At 40.9% G+C, this 22025-nt stretch overlaps 8 protein-coding genes across 8 annotated transcripts; 4 read left to right on the top strand and 4 right to left on the bottom strand. All coding sequences in view use genetic code 12, as the record gives it.

Moving 5' to 3' along the window:
• Nucleotides 1-139: 139 nt before the first annotated feature.
• On the bottom strand, nt 140-2482 carry PICST_42423 (predicted protein; the record flags this gene model as incomplete). The annotated part of the gene is made up of 2 exons (XM_001382847.1): nt 140-1742; nt 1905-2482. 2 exons carry the CDS (start codon nt 2480-2482, stop codon nt 140-142), a joined length of 2181 nt encoding a protein of 726 aa, XP_001382884.2.
• A 5324-nt stretch (nt 2483-7806) lies between these two features.
• PICST_29591 (histone H4) lies at nt 7807-8880 on the bottom strand (the record flags this gene model as incomplete). The annotated part of the gene is made up of 1 exon (XM_001382848.1): nt 7807-8880. The coding sequence occupies one exon, from the start codon at nt 8878-8880 to the stop codon at nt 7807-7809; it is 1074 nt and encodes a 357-aa protein (XP_001382885.2).
• Nucleotides 8881-9875: 995 nt separating this feature from the next.
• PICST_42412 (predicted protein) lies at nt 9876-10787 on the top strand (the record flags this gene model as incomplete). The annotated part of the gene is made up of 1 exon (XM_001382325.1): nt 9876-10787. The coding sequence occupies one exon, from the start codon at nt 9876-9878 to the stop codon at nt 10785-10787; it is 912 nt and encodes a 303-aa protein (XP_001382362.2).
• Nucleotides 10788-11489: 702 nt separating this feature from the next.
• Nucleotides 11490-14087, bottom strand: PICST_40606 (predicted protein; the record flags this gene model as incomplete). Its single annotated transcript, XM_001382849.1, has 2 exons — nt 11490-12064; nt 12131-14087. Coding segments are annotated over 2 exons (2532 nt in total), but the record flags the coding sequence as incomplete, so codon positions are not given.
• Nucleotides 14088-15385: 1298 nt separating this feature from the next.
• PICST_65151 (predicted protein) lies at nt 15386-18052 on the top strand (the record flags this gene model as incomplete). The annotated part of the gene is made up of 1 exon (XM_001382326.1): nt 15386-18052. One exon carries the CDS (start codon nt 15386-15388, stop codon nt 17999-18001), a length of 2616 nt encoding a protein of 871 aa, XP_001382363.2. The 3' UTR covers nt 18002-18052.
• A 1049-nt stretch (nt 18053-19101) lies between these two features.
• Nucleotides 19102-19689, top strand: PICST_55452 (predicted protein; the record flags this gene model as incomplete). The annotated part of the gene is made up of 1 exon (XM_001382327.1): nt 19102-19689. The coding sequence occupies one exon, from the start codon at nt 19102-19104 to the stop codon at nt 19687-19689; it is 588 nt and encodes a 195-aa protein (XP_001382364.2).
• Nucleotides 19690-19952: 263 nt separating this feature from the next.
• Nucleotides 19953-20516, top strand: PICST_29596 (predicted protein; the record flags this gene model as incomplete). The annotated part of the gene is made up of 1 exon (XM_001382328.1): nt 19953-20516. The coding sequence occupies one exon, from the start codon at nt 19953-19955 to the stop codon at nt 20514-20516; it is 564 nt and encodes a 187-aa protein (XP_001382365.1).
• Nucleotides 20517-20659: 143 nt separating this feature from the next.
• Nucleotides 20660-21754, bottom strand: PICST_55828 (mitochondrial 54S ribosomal protein RML2; the record flags this gene model as incomplete). Its single annotated transcript, XM_001382850.1, has 1 exon — nt 20660-21754. One exon carries the CDS (start codon nt 21752-21754, stop codon nt 20660-20662), a length of 1095 nt encoding a protein of 364 aa, XP_001382887.2.
• Nucleotides 21755-22025: the final 271 nt, after the last annotated feature.

The raw sequence follows: 22025 nt of genomic DNA on the forward strand, positions 1-22025 counted from the left end.
GAGAAAATGAATCCAGGAATCAACTGAAATATATCATCGAAATGTTATCTCATCTCTTGTATACATATTTTTTTTTGTGAGAATCATAACATTTTTTCGGTGCGTGCACACAAAATAGTTTTTGCAATCGATTTTGCAATCAAACTGGAACCAAAGTATTCACCCCGTACTGTCTCCATCTCTTCTTGTTGGGATCATTTTTGATGGTGCTGACAAAATTGTGCTTCTGTAGTAAACGCAATGTAGCTATGTTGATCTCTATACCGTCTATGATTAATTCTCGGATCCGAAATGCACTTCCACTATTCTCGTTAATCTGTTTAATATTAGAAGGAAACGCTTTGAACAAATCAATTAGTCCAATACCCTCAACTCTGTTGCAGAAACTCAAGTCAAGCACTTTAAGCTTGCAATTGACATAACCAATAGATTCTATATCCTTATTAAGCTGCTTCATAGTTTGATTGTCTATATCTAATTCGTTGAGGTATAGATTCTCTAAGTTGGGTGCAATTCGAAGCATTTGTACAAATGAAAATAGGTTCCGATTGCTAGTCTGAAAAGCATCGGTCTTGAAATGCAAGTATGTGGAATTTCCCATTACTAAAGTGGTAAGTTCCTTATTTCCTTTGTTGCAAATTCTAAGCAATTTCATCAACCCCTTTGTGGTCAATGATGAGCCGTACACATCCAACAGTTGCAAGCTGTTCAACTGAGGTAAGTCATCGGTTGAGAATTCATTCATGGTGGTCGTACTAATGATTTTGGGCTCTCTGAATAGTAATTTCTCCAACCGGAAACTTGGGTTATAATTTTGGAGCATCTGAAACAAATCAAGCATACGAAAGTTAAAATTGTTTTCAAGCATCAATTTGGTCAACAGTTTGCATTTACAGAAAAATTCTCCCAAAAGAGGCAACCTATTAAAGAAATCAAAAGAGACCAAACTCAATTCTACCAAATTTGAAAAGCTTCTATCAAGGAAAATTGGGTATGGATTGTAAGTTTCAAACTTCGGAGCTACTTGACTTTCTCCTGGTAGTAACTTCGGATGGTTTACAAGAGTCAAATTCAGCATAGATTCGTAATCATCTGAATTATTGACTGATTTCTCGTGCAAACGATTGAAATACTTTTCTGTAGTAGGTAGAATTTGGTTATTAGGTCCACTCATGTCGGAGTATAGGATTACAATATAGAGAGTCTTCAACTTCTTGAATAATTCCAATATGATATTCTCATATCGAAGACTTGAATTCACTCCTAAGCGAAGGTACTCCAAATTGGACAAGTTGTTCAATTTCCAACTGAACTTGCTGAGCTTATTCAATAGAAGCTGAAAACTAAGATATTTGTCAAACATATCCAACGATCGTATGGAAAAGTTTGGTTCATTAATGATTATTTCTATGATTTTTTGCAATTGTGAAGCATTGATTGCGGATCGCATTTTAAGGGCTTTGATTTGTTGTGAATACGACTTGTGGGCTACTCTTTTAACCAATCGAATCCCATGGGTGAATTCAGAAAGTGTGATGTTCGACTTTAAATTGACACGAGTACAATACAAATTGGGAATCTTAGTCAAATTATAGTACCACAATTTGTTGACTAGATGACAAGATAGGAGTTGTTTAAAGGCCAAGTTTTGGAATATGAGCTCTATGATTTCTAGCGGGAGATGCTGGAAGGGGTCTGCTATCGGTTTTGAAACTGAACCCATACGCTTGGCTCTCTTGGAACTAGTTGTTGGGGCTGATATTTGAGAGGTGGAAGCTGTTCTTTTCAAAGGAAGCATATGTTCCAATGCAGTAGTAAAGCCATTGATACTAGAGAGTCTCAGTGCCTGACCACTTTCCTGAGACAATGTTATGCCCTTGGCATTGCTGCTTCCCTGAGAAAACTTCATTCTTAGAGAACTATCCAGTTCATGCGAATCTTCTCTTGATAGATATTGCAGTTCTTGAGATTTGTTTTGTCTTTTAGTCTTGAGCGTCTTGTTCAACAGCTTATATTGAGTTTTCAATTGCGAGAAGAGCTTCTCTGGTACTGAAACCAGATGCTCTTTTATAACTTTTTCGATAATGTATACACCTCTTTGGTAGGTTTTGTACGCTTCTACGTCCTGCTTCAACTTGAGAAGCAATTTACCAACCCTGAGATATCCTTTACAACTAATCGGCTCTAATTTGACTATTCTACGAGAGTCTTCTAGTGCTTTAGAGAACTGGTCCAACTTCTCGTGAGTGGCAGCTCGTTGGTCGAGAATCAGTCCCAACTTCGGATGTACACATGCTCCCACAATGGGCTTTTCTGCCAAGTTGTAGACGTGTTTTCTGATTTTTTGCGCTTCTACAGCCAGGATAGAAGCCACCATCTCGACCAATTCATTGTACAAATTGAGCGCTCGTTCAAAGTCCGCGGCTTTGAAGTACAAGATGGCTAGCCTCATCTTGTCGTCTATGAGTTCTTCGTCCAACATCGCTTCTTCATAATTTGTATAGAAACTTCGGCGTGAAAAGATTGTAGTATCAGATAACAAAATTCACGATTGCAAATTGATTTATTCTTTTTTCTGTGCGAGTGGAATTTGGGATTGTAATGAATTCACTTTGCGGGTTCAGTATGAAATTTATGTATCATTTGAAGACTTAAGTATGTAGATTTGGTACGGTAGACTTTGTAATTGGGTCTAGGATTAACAAAGAAGAATTTGTAACAGCTCAAATTATGACTATGGTGAAGATTTATCTGTGTACTTTTGTCACAGAAGGGGTACAAAATCTGTTCGGATTTCGATACTGTATATTGAATCCTTAAGTCTTTTAGGCTTAATATTTAAGCTGGCTACGTCGAAGTTGTTTCTACTGAAATCCCTTGCATTAACAGCTTGCTATGAAAGCTCAGATTTGACTCACTTCCTAGGAGGCTTCTAGGTTCCTTAGGAAATTCTGTTAGCTAAATATATAGACAAATTCTCGAGGCGAGAATGTGAAAAATTTTCACGAGATTCCAACTGCCCAAAATGGGATCAACTTGGTCGGGAAATGTACATCTAGACCCATACCAAGTAGGACCAACCATCGCAGTTACATCATATGGCTAAGCCTTCAACTTCGTTAAACATTCTTGAAGTTGATGGAATATAATGTAGGATCAATGTCGTACCGCAGCGACATTATACGACATTTAGATTGAATTTCCAACACTCCCCTAAAGCTCTGATAGGTTCTCTTCTAGAGCTTTCTTCTGGAATTTTTTATTATGGATACTTTTGATTTGGACTTGTCTCTTCGTAGTTCTCAAGTCACGATTGTACATGTTTTCGTGTGTCACTATGTCGGCATCAGGCATGTTAAATAGATATTTCCGTAGTCGATCGAAATCGGGGAAAGTGAGAGCTTTAGTAAATATGTCTGCAACATTTTCTTTGGTTTGAATGTAATAGACATGGTATCTGTTGTGATGGATTCCGTCTCGAATGTATTTGATCTTGATGTCAGGATGACGTTTGGTATGAGATAAGTCATTGTAACAGTTTGCGATTACGGCCTGATTATCTTGAAGTAACATAACTTCTCCAACATCAAAGGTAAGACTCTTTATCCGAGTAGTTATCTTCTCGGTTAGCTTTGCAGCCGCTTGCAATGAAACTGTTTCACAATCTCTTGTACTGTCAGTTATTAAACTCTGTTTCTTAGCAGACCAGTCTACCAAATTTCCATTGACGTACAATGCGATCCCAGTTATCAGTTTTCTATCCTTGTCTGGAGCAAATGATGCATCCGAATAGGTTCGTATCGAGAACTTATCATTCACATCAGGTATTCTGCCTTTTCTATATTCCAAAGGCATGTGCGTATTACTTCTCAAGTATCTTAACACATAGTACATATTGTTGTAATCATCCACGTCTGGGTTATGGGATTTTGAACCAAGGACACTCACTGCGTATGATATGTCCGGCCTTGTGTTGTTGCTAGCCCACAACAATTGTCCAACGGCACTTTGATAGAGTTTCTTTGTTTTCTCATTAAGTAATTCGGCCTCTGGTTCCTCATGCATCCCGTCGACGATTTTAGTATTCTCCAAGTACGATTTTTTCCTTACCATAGGAGTTCTCTTGGGTTGGTCGTCCATGATATTGCATTTGTTTAGAAGATCTTCTAAGAACTTAGTTTGATATAATGAGTATCCTCCTTCAATTCTTTTAAATTCGATACCCAAGAACTCAGTGACTTCCCAAAAATATTTGAGGTCGAACTCCTGTCTTAATTCTAGCTTAAATTCTTGCAACATCAGTTCCTTGGATGCGACCATGAATAGATCGTCAACATATAATGCTATTATGATTATTCCTTCTTTATTCCGTTTGTAAAATACACTTTCTGTAGTCGATTCTGCGAATGACAAACTTTCTAGTGTTCGTTTTATTGTTTCGTGCCAGTGAAACCCCAGTTGCTTTAGACCATATAAAGCTTTATTGAGCTTCCAGCAATGGCCATCTTTAGCTTCGTATCCCGGGGGAGGTTTCACATAAATATTCTCGGCAAGTGTAGCGTTTAAATAAGCAGCTTCAATGTCAAGATGATGCATCTCCATACTTAATTCTGTCGCAATGGCTGCCAATAATCTGATGGTTGTTAGATCCACAACTGGAGACGATACCTTTGTGCAATCGAAATCGATACTGTCCTTCTGTCTATATCCTTGAGCTACACATCGTGATTTGTATTGCGCATTTTTCAAATCATTCTGCTTGAAGGTGTGTACCCATCTGGTTGGAATAGGCTTTCTTCCTTTGGGTATTTTGACAACAGTGTAGACATTGTTTTTCTCAAACTTCGATATTTCGTTGTCCATTGATTTTATCCAGTCTGAATTCTTGTAATCAATTTTATTGATAATTGCGTTTAAATATCTTTTCGGAGGTCTTGACATTCTGCCTGATTTTAATTGAATGACATACTGGGGATCTATCTCCTCAGTGGCGCCGGTCGCCTCAGTAGTCGCTTCTACTTCCTCTTCAATTTCACGTTTAGATTTCAGAAAATCTGGGTGTACTTTACGCCTTTTGTTAGGCTTATTTTTGTTGGTAGGGGAATTCGCTGATATAACACGATTAGGTATGGTGTTATACGCGCGTCTGTCGTTTGTGATCTCACCCCTGTCGACATGTTGGGGTTTAACGAGATCATTGTTCGACTCAGGGATGTTGGGGATCTCCTCTGCAACATATGGGTCTGGCAACACAGTAGCTGCGGAGGCATTCGCGTTCTCGGCTTGGCTTTCTTCTGCTTGCTTGTTTATGTCTGTAGAACTTGTAGAGGGTGTCTCTTTATTGTGGTTGTCTACATGCTTAGTACGAGGGGAATGCTTGAGCCCGTCTAAGTCTTTATCTGACACAGGACTAGTGGAGGCGTACGTGTCACTATTCTCATCACTATCGTCGTGCGTTTGCTTATTGGTGAGCTCCTTATCACTCAATGAGTCTTGCGGCGTATGTTGGTCAGTGGAGTACCCGACATATTCATCGCCTCTGTCCAATCGTTGGACGTCCGTAGCAGTTGTACTAGTTTGTGCTACGTGCTTGGAAGAGGTACCTTTTTCTCTGTCCAAGACTTTGTGGGTGTCAGGTTCGGTAGGTGAACTGTCTACACTGGAAATACCTGTATGCTTAGTGTAAGGGGAATTCATGTCCTTATTTAAGTCTCTGAAGTGATCGTTAGGCGAAGGGAAATGTGCGTCCTTGTCTAATTCACTTGTATCTTTCGCGGGATTAGGGGGATGGATTGCCCTTGTGCCCGAGGCGGTAGTGGTGTCCGCGTGTTCTTTGACAGATTGGGACACCTGAGTTATGTTAGTGACTTCGGTCCCTGCAATCAGTTCTTTCGATGTTGATGATTGTGGGAGCTCAGTGTCCTCAATGGTCTTTGTTCCACTATAATCTTGCTCGTTGTTGATGTTTTTGTCTATCTCAGAATAGTTGTCACTATCTTCTTCCATATTTTCCGTTGCACTATTATAGTCTGCACTGTCATTTCCCCAGTAGTCCATGCTTTCCAGGTCAGTGTCTGTAAGTGCTTCATCTGCTCCCCTGATTGGCTGAATTGCGGTGCCCTGTAATTCAGTCAATTTACTTTGAATCTCTTTTGCTATGTCTGGATGTTTGGACTGCAAGTATTCGATCTGGGATTGAGGATCAGAGATGTCAGGAATGTCTTGATCAACATCACTTGTCCCAGTGTTTAGGAAATGGTCGAGATCAGTCGAGTCTAGAATTTCTTCCGTTTGGGGTATGGTAAGTGGGTTTTCCGAAAGACATGCGTTTATGTAGGTTTTAAGGTAGCTATGACCGTTAACGAATCGTGCGTTAGCAGTGTTTACTTCGTGATAGTCCGGTGATTGTATGAGAATCTTATATGTGTTATGATCAGTACCATATCCGATGAAGGATCCGTAAACTGTGCTAGGGTATTCCTTCAGTGGGGATATCCGGTATCTTGCCAATTGCAAATCATTCTCTACTTTCACGTGTACGTCTTGACCGAAAGGCTTATAATTAAATTGTCTTTGAGTTCGCTCAAATACTTCCCGTGGTGACTGACCTTCTAATCCTACTTTGGGGGTGTTATTCAAGACGGCTGTAATATAGTTTACCATTTGAGGTAATAGAACTAATATTGATGAGCCAATATCTGGAAATTGTAATGTTAATTTCTTAATCTGATTTATGATAGTTCGGTTCTGCCTTTCTGCCGTGCCGTTGATAGCTGGTAGGTAAGCCGGGGTAACATCTTTTTCTATACCGAGTTTAGATAGCATATTTGCACTTGGAAATTCAGGGGCATTGTCAGTTCTAAGGTGACCGATTCTCTCCCCTGGAAATTTGTTGTTGAGCAATTGTAATTCAGTATATATCCTTGTGGTAACAGCTTTAGTGTCTGTCACTATTGTTCTAAGGTACTTCGAGTAACCATCTGTGATCGAAGTTATATATTGTTTCTTTCCACCAAAGTGAAACGGACCCATCATGTCAAGATGTAATCGTTCAAGTCGGCGAATAGGTGTGGGTCCATCATTATTGTGTGATGCTGCTATGGTGTTAACGCTGAGACATATCTGGCAATTTGTAATTCGTTCGACATCGTTCCTCGTTGGTTTTGCCTTTATCCTACCATTTTGATAAAGTGCCATCATGCTCTTTAGAGCCATGTGGTTAGAACCAATGTGAAAGTTCCAAAATGATGATTGTTTGTTTACATCGAATTGTGGTGGGTCGATATTGTGAATCGTTTGAACTTGACTCAACAACTGGGTACCGGTGTAGTTGTCGGTCGGTTTTAGATCAATTTTGCCCATGTATACATTGTCAGCATTAAGCATGCCAGCGATGATTTCTATTTTTCCATTCTTCTGTCCGATATATGCATATTTGTCATCGAATCGACAGTAGAAGTCGGTATGCTTAGAGATCTGAGATACGCTAATGATGTTGTGCGGAAGTTCTTTAATGACTCTGACGTCTTTAAGTGTTATGCCAAAGTCACCGTCAGATAATGTTAATGTGCCCATGTGTGTTGCTATAATGATGCTTGAGTCCGGTAATTCAAATCTGCTTTCTTCTTCTGTCAAATTTTCAGTTACATTCGTTAGTAATCGAGCGTCATTTACAATGGACCATGATGCACCAGAGTCGTATAAGATGTCTCCCGCTTTTGTGCCAGATACGATTTTGTTTAATCGTTGTATATTTAATGGTATATTGTCTCTACGTTCTGGTCCGTTAGAGACTAGACCTTGACCTTATTGCCCGTGGCGTTTAGCACCGGAGGTTTTGCCCTTGAATCCCAGCTTATTACCATCGTGTGATTCACCTGTGGTGTGGGATTTTGCAAAGCTTCCTCTATTTCCATTGGATTTGGTCTTTTCCCTCTCTTGGGCGTTTTTAATCCTTTCGCTTATCAAGCTTTCGATTGTTCTTTTGTCCAGAGAGTCTGGTGGCTCGTAGTCGTGATGGTTTCTCATGCGCTGGATAACGTCATCAATTGTTGGTGTTTTACCATCCTTTTTGTGTTCCTGAAAGAACCAAGCAAGAGATTTATAAAACATGTTGCGTGTTTCGACTTCGTTTAGGTACCTATCAAATACAATGATGTAATATAGTTTCATCTTGCACAAGAAATCTAGAATTTCTTCGTTGGTACCTTCAACCCATTGTTTTATGTGCAGAAGGCCATCAACAGCTCTGTCGGTATCCGTTCTAAAATCTCCAGTGTACCTAAGGTAAGTCAATACCTGTCCAATTCTATGTGGAAGGTTCTCCATCTTGTAAGTCTTTACAAAGATATACATAGTCTTTAAATCTGTTTCGTAATTCACTTCATCTATCTCAGAGAATGCCTTTTCATTAATATCAATTATTCTGGATATCAATTCATCGGACAATCTGTGTATGAATGTTTCCAATTCTTTACCATGCCATGGGATGTTCTTAATATTGAAGTCTTTAGAATCATGTCCTAAGTCTTCATCCCATATTTTCTGTAAGCCACCGTATCTTCGGAAGAGTTTTAAGAAGGCTTTTTCCCATTTGGTAATAGCGTCAATATTTCTCGCAAGCGGAACAATTCCTTTGAAGGCTGTTGCTGCTAGCTCTGAATCTTTCTTCGCATCCTTCCTTATTTCTTCATTCCGATCCTCCAGTTTGTTTATCTGGGGTGGAGGTACGCCAGAGGAGCTTTGAGCTTTCATAGCTTCCATCAACGCGTCATACTTGGCGCTTTGAACCAATAGCTCTTGCTTGAACTCATCTTTGAGTTTCTGCAATTGCTTCCCAACTTCGCTGTTAGGGTCGATAAAGTTATCTTCTTTAGCCATTTTTAACTTAAGATTCTAACGCGAATTTTGACTTCTAATCTGTTCGGATTTCGATACTGTATATTGAATCCTTAAGTCTTTTAGGCTTAATATTTAAGCTGGCTACGTCGAAGTTGTTTCTACTGAAATCCCTTGCATTAACAGCTTGCTATGAAAGCTCAGATTTGACTCACTTCCTAGGAGGCTTCTAGGTTCCTTAGGAAATTCTGTTAGCTAAATATATAGACAAATTCTCGAGGCGAGAATGTGAAAAATTTTCACGAGATTCCAACTGCCCAAAATGGGATCAACTTGGTCGGGAAATGTACATCTAGACCCATACCAAGTAGGACCAACCATCGCAGTTACATCATATGGCTAAGCCTTCAACTTCGTTAAACATTCTTGAAGTTGATGGAATATAATGTAGGATCAATGTCGTACCGCAGCGACATTATACGACATTTAGATTGAATTTCCAACAAAATCAAAGCTCAAGACCGCGTACGTCAGACGACCAGAGTCATGTGGCTTCTCCAGATTTTGATCTGATTCCGAATCTTCACGGAGACATAATTCTCTAGAATCTGCTATGGAGCGCCCGGATACTGGATATGGTTGCCCAAGAGAAAACATTCTGATCTGGGGAGAATCTGGTCGAACGTTGAATTTCGCGATATAACCTGGTGGCTGTCGTATGAAAATTTCGTTCACATTTCGATACAATTGAGTGCTACATGCTTAAGCTACAAATTGCCAGTATAGTATCAATTGAAGTATCAATTGACAAGATCAACCTATAGGCTATTGAAATATCGTCACCATCCTGACCTTGTCATAAAGTATCTGACAATCTACAATTGAGGTTTCCCGTGGAAAGTGAACAACTATTCATATTCACCATAGAATCTTTTCACGTTGGATCTTTTCGTTACAACACATTCAGCTTGTTCATAGAGCTAGATTGAATTTGAATTTCCTTACATTTCGTCATATTCACGTAATTGTCATCTGTCATGGCTTCTGGTACCTGGTGGCAGCTTCTTTTGCTTGTCTCCATAATGGGAGTATCTGCATTTGTGGGAGGTTTTGTTCCCTTGAGACTTCAGCTTTCTCCGTCTCATTTGAATGCTATCTCCATCTTCAGCGTTGGAATCTTGATAGGAACTTCTTTGGTTCTAGTGATCCCTGAAGGTGTAGCGACTCTATATGGTGCCGTTCTGGATGGCACTTCTCAATACTTGTCTCAGATCATGGGCCTTTCCCTATTGGCTGGATTTGCCATGATGTATATTCTTGACAATCTCCTGGCTATCTTAGCATTCTGTAGCATCCAAATGGATACTGCAGCTATTGTTGATCCATCTCAGCCGATCACAATATCTGTGTTGATGAGATCCGTGGTGCGATCTTCGTTGACTTCTGGTCTCATTTTGCATGCTTTGACTGATGGAGTTTCACTTGGCTCTTCATTTGTCAAAGGAGACTTGACATTTGAAATCGTATTCTTCGTAGCCATAATCATCCACAAACTACCTACAGCTTTCAGTTTGTCAACTATACTCTTGAGAGAAGGTCAGATGCCAAAAGTCATTCTCATCCATTTGGCTCTTTTCTCTATCCTGACCCCATTGAGTGCTATTATTACGTTTGTGATCATTAAGCTGACATCTCTGGATAACGAGTTGGTGGTAGGAATCATGTTCTTATTCTCAGCTGGCACTTTTCTTTACGTTGTAAGCCATGTCATGACTGAAATCTATAGTGTTGAAGACGAGAAGTCAGAATTTACGTCAGTTCCAGCAACATCGGATAGCGAAGCTACAGTGGTCCACCATCTGGCCAATTCTCTGAATGGAACAGAAGTAGCTTTGACTTTGGCTGGTATGGCCATTACAACACTTCTCAGTTTCATCGATCATGAATAGACCAACGACGTTATGCATAGTTATAAAAAAATGTGATAATATGTAATAAATAATTAACCATTCGATATCATTAAGGATTGTATCAGAGACATGGTCTAACAAAGATACCGAACACTCATCAATAGCTTTCTCTTGCGCAACAAATTAAAACAGAGAGTTTACAAGGAGCAAGGTATTGTCTACATCTCTGTTGTCAAGCACTCTGTGCGTGGTATTGTCGAAGGCTGATGAACAAGAGTGTACCCCGAGATCCCCAGGGGTGCTCTCATGAAGTGAGGCAACTACTCCTACCTCCACATTTTCAAGTCTACATACAAAAAAGTAACTGTCCAATATTATCCGCAATCTTTCAGATTTGTTTCTTGGTCTTACCGAAGCCATATGAACCTTGGCGGTGATCTTGGTTGTGAAATAAATGAAAATCATTATATGTGCTATGGAAACATTTCATTCTGTATCTTTAGCCAGTCAAATGTTCCTAATAGCAACGTCTCCAACAGCCTTTTCTACTTGTACTTCTTCTTCCTCTACTTGGTGCTTTTTTTCTTGTTGTTCTATTCCTTTGCCCCCAAAATACTCGCGAACCTTGTTGGGATCATCGTCCTCCTCGTCTCCATATCCATCCTCTGCAACCTGTTCATTCTCCTCAATATCGAAATTGGTATCCTCCAGGTCTCCGCCAATAAGTTCCATAACTAACAAGTCATCTACATTATCATCAATGTTATCGTCGATGGCATTGCTGGCTTCGTCATCACCCAAAAACTCCTCGCCTTCTGTGCTAGCGTGCTGCTCTACTTCTTGTTCGTTCTCGATGGTAATTTCACTATCTGCACTTATCAATTCCGCATCTATCAAATTCTTACCTGACGCTTTCATCAATCCTCTTCTGACATCGGAGCTGAGTAGCTCCTGGCTGCTTACACTATCTTTCAAGTTATAATGGGAGTTGTTGTTAGAACGGGAAAGGTAGGGATCTTTGAGTCTATTCAAGCCAATGTAGGAGTTTCTCTTTGAACTAGGACGAGAAATACGAGGCAAGTTTGCTTTCGCTTTCTCCTCTACATTCAAAGTGTCTAGTTCGAAGCTCAATGTCTTGACATTAGTGTCAAGGTACGGGTTATTGAAGTAGGAAGGTACTCGATCACTCTGATACTTGAGTACTTTCTCGTGAGCAGGCGAAGAAGGAGCACTTCCTTGATCAAGCACAAATAATGCTTCAGAGTTGTGAAAGTTACCTGAACTTCTGGCCTTCCGGATGTTACGTTGTTCCTGGACTAAATTCTTGACTTGAGGTGGAACAAGCGACGACTTTCCATAGTCTTGAGTTTTGGAACGAGAACGAGTTGTAAAGGTTTCGTTGTCTTCCGACTCATCGTTAATGAGAGTCGACTCGTTGGATCCATTTCTATTATGGTAATCTCCCGACAAAGCAGCCAATGAAGTTGTTGATTTACCCTTTGGTAACTTCTTCTTTGCTAGTAGCACAGATCTGGGGCTCTGCGAGCTTATAGATTTTCGCTTGGGTCTCATAATCGCTTTCTTCGTAGGATATGAAGTCGATGAATTATGTCTCCTAATAATAGGAGCACCAATGCTTTCATACACTTTATTTGGAGGATTAAGAGTTGAGGTATCCGAATTCAAAACTGGCGAACTGACCAATGTGAAATCAGACTTCTCTAGATTCTTTGCGGGATTTTTGCTTCTCGAAGACTCTTTAAACGTAATGATATTGTTGGCAGACGTGATGAGACGTCCACGCAAAAGGCTTATAGCCTTATCCAAAGCAAACTCTACTCCACAATGGTTATGAATAAGAGTTACTTTGGGCCATGATGCCCTGGCGCCTCTAGTGATGAAATCAAGAAGGAATTCCGGAGTCGGATTCTCAAATATTTTGGCGAAATCTTGAATCTTGAAGTCGGGAAGAATCGTGATATCACCAGAGTAGTTCTGAGACAAGACGGAGATTAACTTATTTGACAAATTTTTGTAGACATCTACCACGTTCAAAATCTGGAGATAGTGGATAATTTCACAAGATACAAAATCGTAGACGTTGTTCAAGAGATGCTTGAAACGATAACTTAATTCGTTCTCGATTTCTCCTCCTACATTACTGACAGATACTTTAAGTACCGGTACTACGTGTGGGTTTACTTGAACAGCAATGATATGATCGACGTTAAACATCTCCAGCAATCTAGTGATGGGCAAATCGTTGTCCACAGAGCCGTCGACGTACTTCATGGCTGCATCGTTGTTCCATTCATGAATCTCGTTGTTCTTGGGGTTCTTTTCGTAGATCGTTGTGGATGGAAACACTCCTGGAAGTGAGCAACTGGCACAGACAGCAGACCAAACCAAACAGTTGGGTGCTGTCAAGTAGTTCAAGAGTCTTGTCAGCTCGTGAATGGAAGCCGGAGAAACGGTAATGTTAAGAATCTTACCGGTTCTATTGTATGCTTCTCTGAAAGTCAAATCTCCCAAGAAGCCTATCATGGTCTGCTTGAGACCCGTCATGTCGTAAAGCGTTCCGTACTTGATAAAATGGGCAAAGCTGTCGAGAAGCTTGCCAAAATTGCTGCGACTCTTGTAGTTAGGCGACTCATCATCACTGAAGATGTTGAAGTCTCTCTCTGTGATAGTACGAAGCAATTCAAAAGTATCTTCATTACTGTGGCAACACAATATGCTTGCTACAATGGAACCAGCCGATGATCCAGAGATGATTCGAGGTAGCAAGTTCGCTTCAAACAACGTTGCTAATACCCCTATATGAAAAATGCCAAAAGTACTTCCTCCCGAGAGGACAAGAGCCGTTCTGCCGATATTCTTACGAGTTTGAATAAGCATTCCTAGAAGATACCGATCGTCCAAGTTAACGTCTGGATCGTGAATCAAGTAGTCAAGCGAGAGTTGGCATTCGTCTATATATTCCTCAATAAGTTTCTTGGTGCCGACAAGCGAATGTCGGTACAAATTGATGTTTCCCATGTTTCCCAAGTTCCGAATCCATTTCGTGCGAATGTAGTACAAGAGCAACTTGTAGTCTTTGGCAAGACGTGCACTCCGCATTTCGTTCAAATTGTTAAAGATGAGGTCGTAGTCATACAAGTGTGACTGTGGATTCAGTTTCCACGAGTTGTGATTCATGAGTTCGTCAAGCTCGAGCGAGATTTCGTACCACTCTGTGTAGTTGGTGGCATCTCTCTGTTGGACTAGCAACTTGTTGATGAGCAACGCCTTTTCGTCCACGGGAGGGAGAAGCTTGTTGACAAATGGGATAGACCGGAGCAGAAGGAGACGACTGTAAGAACTACCAGCCGCAGGTGGGCCAGATGAGTGTTTTCCGCTGCTTGTTATCTGCTGGTACTGGGTGAAGAGCTCTTCTACCACCTGCTGCTGGTAGCCAGACGCCAGAGGCAAAGCGGGAGAGCCTTTCCTGCTCATACTATGTAGACTGGTTTAGTGAGATGCTGGGAAGTATGCAGCCAAGTTTGGCAGGATTTAGAGGCAAGTGTAGAAATAGAGGAAGATATGGAAGTTTACAAAACAGCTGGTGCTTGGTAGTTTCTTATATGTATTCTTGAGAAAAAAGCTGGGGTATGCATGTGAAGAATTAGCGGGAGCAGAGCTTCTTGTTGTGGGCATGGAATTTATGGTTGCCATGTTGCGTAGGCCGTGTGTAGGGGTGTTCTGTTGAGAATGTGGTGGTGGTCACCGTCGCCGATTCGTGTTGCCGGTTATGGTGCCGTGGTTGGATTCGTTGTGACAGAGGAGATATAAAGTGGAGAGTTCTGGTTTCCGAGAGCAGTGAGGCTGTTTCAAGAAATTGAGTTTCGGAGATTTACCGAGAAAAAGCGAATCCTGGTGAGAAGACAATTCGAAGAAAGTGCACATAATTCTAAATAAACCAGCAAATATTATCTTCGGGAGTCTTCCAATATTTGTTTGCTGGCGGTGGACTTGTCTGGACTTGCTGGTTGGTTTTTCTTTCTGAACCAGTGCTTTCTCGTCTCACTCACTGCTCCTCTTCTCTATTTGGTGTCTCTCGCTAATTCGCGTTCCCTCGCTATTTACTGAACTGTTCTCTCGCAGTCTCATCTCTCTATCCAACCTGCAGTAGCTTTTCACTAAATATTTCAAAACTAGATCTCACCTACTTCTTACCATTCCACCTCTGACTCACATCTTGTTAAGACTACTACACTCAGCTTCTCGATGACTAATCGTTTCTGAGAAGCGTCTTCCCAAAATTCAAAATTACTTCCTCCAACTTAAAAATCGCTGTGTCTTCTCTATCTTCACAACTCGCAAAGAGGGCTCTCTCTTTCTCTCAAAGACCCTCCCTCCACCATTTCACCAAGAGATCCAAACAGAAAACAGCTGAAAAGTCAAGAGCAAATTCTCGAAATACACCGAAATTACAAAGTTCAAGACCTTTGTCAAAAGATTTAAAATCGTTGCCATTTCTTAAATCTTCTGTAGATTCCGTACCTTCCCAAGCTGTTCCTCCTCGCTACTTCAAAACAGAAGCTGAACGTTTTGCCCACTTCTCCAAACTCATCGAGCACAACCAAAACTCACAGTCCATGTTTACAATACTGACGGTGTCTCACATCACCGCTGATACCAAGCATCCGTTGGTGATGCTCACTAGTAGAGAAGGGTATAAATATCTCTTTGGAAAAGTTCCAGAAGGCACCCAAAGGGTTTTGAACGAAAACAAGTTCAAACTCGCCAAGTTGAAGTCACTCTTCTTGACAGGAACTTTGTCGTCCTGGTCGGATATCGGTGGACTTCCCGGTCTCTTTTTGACGTTGAGCGATTCTTCCAAGAAGGGTATCGATGTCTTCACCAATTCCAAGCTGCTCTTGTCGTATGTCGTCAGCACATGGAGATGCTTTGTCTTTCGTAAAGGTGCAGAATTGAAGCTCTTTGACACTAATGAAGAGAATATCATCGGGGACAACAATCTCGTCATCAGACCTATAAAAATAGCCAGTAACGTAGAGAACATAAATCAAGATTCAGCTGTCGCAAAACGCTTAGCTGTACAAATGAAGAAGCTTGTGTCTCTAATGTTCCCTAAGGATACCAGTAAAGTCAACGATAGAGATCCCAACTCTTACAAGTCAGACCCTACAGAAACAGATATCCACACGCATGTCAGGATTCCAGAACCACAAGCTCTTCTCCCAACAGCACAACAACTGGCTGTAAGCTACTTAGTCAGGTTCTTGCCTATTCGGGGAAAGTTTGATCCGGTAAAAGCTAAAAGTTTAGGCTTACAGCCAGGTGCAAACTATAGAAAATTGAGTCAGGGTGTAGCTGTAGAAAATGATCAAGGAGTTCTTATTCAACCACAACAAGTAGTTGCCGACCCCAAAACGTTTCCCAAGCTTCTTATTTTGGATATCCCCAACAAGTCGTACTTGGATAATTCTCTTGGTAGCGACAAGTGGTTTGAAAAGAATGATGATTTAGGTGAAGAAGAGGTAGGTATCGTCTATCACTTTTTGGGAGATGATGTGGATTTTGAAACTCCTGCTTACCAAGATTTCATAGCCAAGTTTCCTCGTGATTCAAAACATATAATCAGCCATCCAAAGTTGGCGAACAACACGTTGGTATTCAAGAGATCGGCTATAGATGTTTTGACTCTCAAATGTATCATGAAGGACAACTTCAACTTGCCCCACATAGAACCTTATGAATCGTTACCTGAAGGCTCGGTCTTCAAGTTGCATCAGTTACAGCAATTTCATGTACAATCTCTGGGTGTAGAAGTTGACACTTCGTTGATTCAAAGCGATAGTTGGGAAAGCATATATAACGAGAATATTGCTGGGTTGAACTTACCAGATGTTAACCTCGGTGATATTGTTGATTCTGAGCCAAGTACGTTGGATGCCCTTTCAGGCTCTCTCAAAGATCAGGTTCATATAGTCACTTTGGGAACTGGTTCAGCCTTGCCCTCGTTGCATCGTAATGTCATTTCAACTTTAGTTAGAATCCCGTACCATTCTTCTCAAGGAGATATCAGATTCAACTCTATTTTGTTGGATGGTGGTGAAAACACTTTGGGTACTTTTCTGAGAAACTTTGGCCACAATATGGGTGAACAAGCTAGAAAGGTAATGAAAGAGTTGTCGTTGATTTATTTGAGCCATTTGCATGCCGATCACCATTTAGGAATTGTGTCTGTTATCAACGAATGGTTCTTAGTTAACAATGAAGACCACAGAAAGCTTTACTTGATTGTTCCATGGCAGTACGAAACGTTTATCTCTGAGTGGTATAAGCTTGAAGGTCAGTTGAATGATCTGGTAAATTTGGACAGAATTGAATTCTTGAGTTGTGAAGACTTTTTACCAGACAGACTACCCAAGTACCATAAGATCGATATCGATGACTTTGAGTATCTCTATGATAATAACGATCTCAATCGTATTGTTGCCAAGTCTCCTTTGGAACCATTGAACAGATCGGCTATAAGCCGGCTCTTCGCTGATCTCAGGATCAAAGAAATTGCTACAGTCAGAGCTCTTCATTGTGCCTGGGCGTATTCGGTCAGTATTACGTTTGATCTAGAAGATAATGAGTCGTTCAAGGTTTCGTATTCTGGAGACACTCGTCCCAACCCCAAATTTGTCGATATCGGTCGCGATAGTGATCTTTTGATTCACGAGTCTTCCTTGGACAATGAGCTTATTGAGGAAGCCATTGCTAAGAAACACTCGACGATGATCGAAGCAATCAATGTGGCGCGCTACATGAACTGTTCGAAACTCATCTTGACCCACTTCAGTACAAGATACTCGAACAAGACTAATACGGTTCGAAACTCGGAAGCGTTGATAGCCTTGTCGCAGAGTTTAAACAACTACTTGACCAAGTACAGAGTGTCGCCCAACATTTTCGCCTTAGAGGGCCAAGCGTATCCCATCAAGTCGTACGACGAGTTGGACATCTGCTACGGCTACGACTTTATGAACTATAGGTTCAAGGATCTTCATCTCCAGAAGCAGAAAATGGATTTGATCTACGATACGTTTGAAGCGGAAGAAGACGACGACAAGAAGGAGAGAGAAACGCTGAAACAAAGAGAAAAACAGGAGGTGAGAAGGATGCAGCGCTTACAGTCCAAAAACAGTGTCCACAAGAAGAGAAAAGTCAGTGGCAGCGAAGATGAAGAGGACCAGTAGATATATATAGTAATCCAAATTAATAGAGTCTTGTACATAAACGTGGCTAATACAGATAAGTAGCTGCGAAAAATGAGTCTATGATTCATATCAGCAAAGCTTCTTTTTAAAATTAACAAGTATAAGAAACAACTTCTAGGAGCTGTTAGTACATTCTATACGGTTCACATAGCTTGCAATTGGTTTATATCTTCGTAGTTTAGATATTCTGGTTGATATGTTTAAGTTCCCTTTCAAATGGGAACCTGTAGAGATGGTAGAAGCTTCGTCTGAGCGATCAGATGGAGGAATAGCTGAAGAGACTCAATCTCAGAATCAGACACATTCCAGCGATAATCAGTCTGTATTTCAGAAGGTGTTGAATCTCCCCATTCGGAACGTCAAGAGCCAGCTCAGTGGCATTGGTCCTTCTCGTGTCACTACTTCTTCTGAAGGATTCACCGTACATGGTGAAGAGTATAAGGAGTTCTTGTTCCATATGCTTACCCAAGATACCGAGTTTCAGAAAGAAGTACATGCTCTCAGCAAGAGATATCACACTTTGCTCTCTACCAGAGACATGCTTGATCTGTTCAAGCAGAAACTCGATTCCTATGAGAATCATTTGAATGAGTACGAACATAGTCTTGAGACGCAGCAGGATTTTTTGGCTGCGAAAACTAGAGCACTTAATCAGTACCAGACTTCGATGGAGTTGAAGCAGGAATTTCTAGACAGATTGTTGTTGTATCAGGAGAATTTGATGATGCAGACAGGTGCAATGGAGTACGAGGTCAGTTCCTCCGAAAGCACTTCATTTGAGTGGCAGTAATAATTTGTATTTGATATTTGTATAGTATTTCATTTTTCGCAACATATTTAAGAATATTGTTTAATCTCTGAACGCAATAGTTTCAGTTTATTAATTAACTTAGCACAAGTTAATGATATCCATTCTAAAAGCATATAGCAATAGTATCTAAGGACAATATTTTCCTTTTCTTTTCATATAGTGGAGAATTTTCAATTTGCAATCATTGATAAAATAGTGGTAGCGCATTATTCCACAAAAGTTCAAAAATCAAATCACGATATCATTAACATCTTTTTATCAGCACCGAATGAACTACAACAACGACAAGTTTCCGCTTGTATTTCTCCAGAGTTGGCTATGGGAATCAGTGGAAAAATGCATCGACCCAAGTAGAAGATACACTTCTTCTCTAATCAAGAAGAACTTTGTAGACGAAACACCCAGAAAGGCTTCTCCTATAGTACGAATTTCGAAATTTATTAAAGTCACAGACAATAAGGATCTCACGGTTATCTTGTCAGATTCGACAAATTTGATGTTTGCAATTTTCCCTTTCAAGCCTACGATTGTCAACTTTGAGGATAAGTACAAGCAGAGAATCACCTTCCATACCCAGAATATATTGATACATATCAAGAAAGCCAATCTTCGGTTCATAGAGAGGAAGGACTATCCACTTTACGAAATACCGGCCATGGGGCTCAGCATGGTGGTCTTAGAAGTGCTTGATTTGGAAATCTTTCAACGAGATCAGATTATGCTATCGAACAAGGTGGAGAGTACGTTGAAGTTTCTCCACAATGAACTGAACTACGAACTGCTCTTTGGCAGAAAATGGAATAATGCCGAAGAGAACAATGACAGAGAAGATTACGACGATGTAGTTTCATTTTAGAGACAAATGAAGAGACAACCCCGAATTCAAGTGTACCACATAAAGATCACAGGACAGAACCTCATAAGTACATCTTAGTAAAAGATCCATTAAATAGAACTGAATTACATTTGTATAATAGAAATGGTGCTCTATTTTAGTGCGCATTTTTTTGCAATCTCATATGGGTGCAAAATCTTCAGCGTCTAGTTTCGTACAAATATGTCTTATTCAACTGTACGGGCATTCAGGTAAATAAAAGAAATAAACTTATACAATTAACCATGTCTAAGTCGGTAAAAGTTAAGGAAACTTCTGAAGTTCCAGACAACTGGAGCGAACAGTTGGAAGAAGTAGCACATGAAGCGTCTCGATGTAACAAGATTCTATCTTCGTATCCAGTAGAAGTAGTTCATTCCAACGAATACGCAATTTCAGATGAACCCGAGCCAGAAGAATCAGAAGAACCAGAAATGCCAGAAGACTCTGGAAGTGGGGAGTTTGTCTTCTCTGAAGCGTTACGACATCTCCTCCAGTGGAACTCCACCACTAGCGAAACAACATCTCTTCTTCCCTTGTATCCTATATCAGGTTCTCAGATTCAGAGATCGTACATCGAATCTTTGTTGGAGATTGTATGGAGATATCTCGCTACCAGAGCCATGCGGAGGTTTTTCAGAAGGTACAAGACAACTGTGATAATTGTTTCCATCGTTATTGCAACTGCTGTTGTTGTCTTGCTTTTCTATACTAGTCAATGGAAAAACGTCGTGAGGTTTCTACAATTGGTAGTCTGTTACTTTCTCGAACAGTATGGTCAGAGTCCACAGTTCTGTCAAACGTCTTGAAAACTATTCCTGAACTCTGGTATTCTCCTTGACAGGGCCGGATCTCAGCATCTCAATTCCCACTTTCAGACTTCTACTACTACTGTTTCTAATATTACTACTATTATGGTTATATTTACAGGTTACTTACATAGTATCTACTTCTAGGTGTCCCTTCTGTCCTTGACCTTCATCTTGTTTACGTGCTTGTGCTTTCTGGTCTTGGCGAACTTCTTGATACCCCACATGGATTGCGATACCTTGTTGGACTTAGATTTACCTCTTCCACCACCGTGGGGATGGTCAAAGGCATTCATGGCTACACCTCTGACCATGGGTCTTTTACCTCTGTGACGACTTCTACCAGCCTTACCCCAGGAAATGGCCTGGTGTTCCTTGTTGGAAACTACTCCTAACGTGGCATGACAGTTCATGTGCACATAACGATGTTCGCCTGAACTCAACTTGATGACTACTTTCTTTTCCTCAGGATGTTTAGATAACAATCTAGCAAAGGTGCCGGCTGCTTTGACCAATTGACCTCTCCCACCTGGGTGTAAACCTATATTGTGAATAATGGATCCGACAGGTAACATGTGCAAAGGTAAACAGTTGCCTCTCTGCATGATTCTTGACGATAACAAGGCCTCATCAATGTCGCCATTGTTGGTCTCTTTCATTTCCTGAAGAAAATCAGCAGGCAAGCCAGCTCTGAATGATTCGACTACATCGCCTTCTCTTAAGCCGGAAGCAGCCAAAATGTACGACAAGTCTCCTGTTTCGGCGTGCTGCACCAATGCAATATGACCAGAACGATTTGGGTCGTATTCGATTCTCACTACAGTCTGTTTGCCTGGAGCCAATCTATGGGAGTCGACTAGTCTGACTCTTTGCTTGTGGCCACCTCCACGACCACGAATAGTGATTTTACCAGTATTGTTTCTACCAGCTGTTTTTCTCTTTGCTACAGTCAATTCTCGCACTGGGCCTCCTTTATGCAAATGGTGATGGACTGGTTTCTTGAAATGGGTAGAACCAGGCATCAAGTGGCCCCGGGCATATGATTTGATCTCCACATTGGTCATGGCCAACTTTCTCTGCCTTCTGTAGAGCTGGTCCTTCTTTTCCAAATCGGTGAGCTCGTCATTCTTGGATTCGGCTAGTGAAAAATTCAGCGAGGTGCTCAGGAATCTGAAAAGACTGGCCGGAGTGAAAGTTTTGGCATGCGACACCAAATACTTTCTGGTCCACGGGAGCATGCTGGAGTGGACGTACAAGGCGTGGAAGGAGAGTACTATTGCACTATGACGAGACTTTGGCAAAAATGGGCAACGTAGAAGTGAAAGGTAGAGTTGATTTCAATATCGGCCTAGTGAATATTGAAAAATTTGTGAGTGCCTGCAGACAGCCCATGGTCTGAGGATTACGAAGGAATATTTTGCGGAGGAAGAATATTAAGGAGAATAGTGAGGACTGTAGTGAGAAAAGAGATTTAATTCTTGTGTCACTTAGGGAGAGAATAGAGAGAAA

The sequence above is a fragment of the Scheffersomyces stipitis genome, chromosome 2 (assembly GCF_000209165.1).
Source record: "Scheffersomyces stipitis CBS 6054 chromosome 2, complete sequence".
NCBI lineage: Eukaryota > Fungi > Ascomycota > Pichiomycetes > Serinales > Debaryomycetaceae > Scheffersomyces > Scheffersomyces stipitis.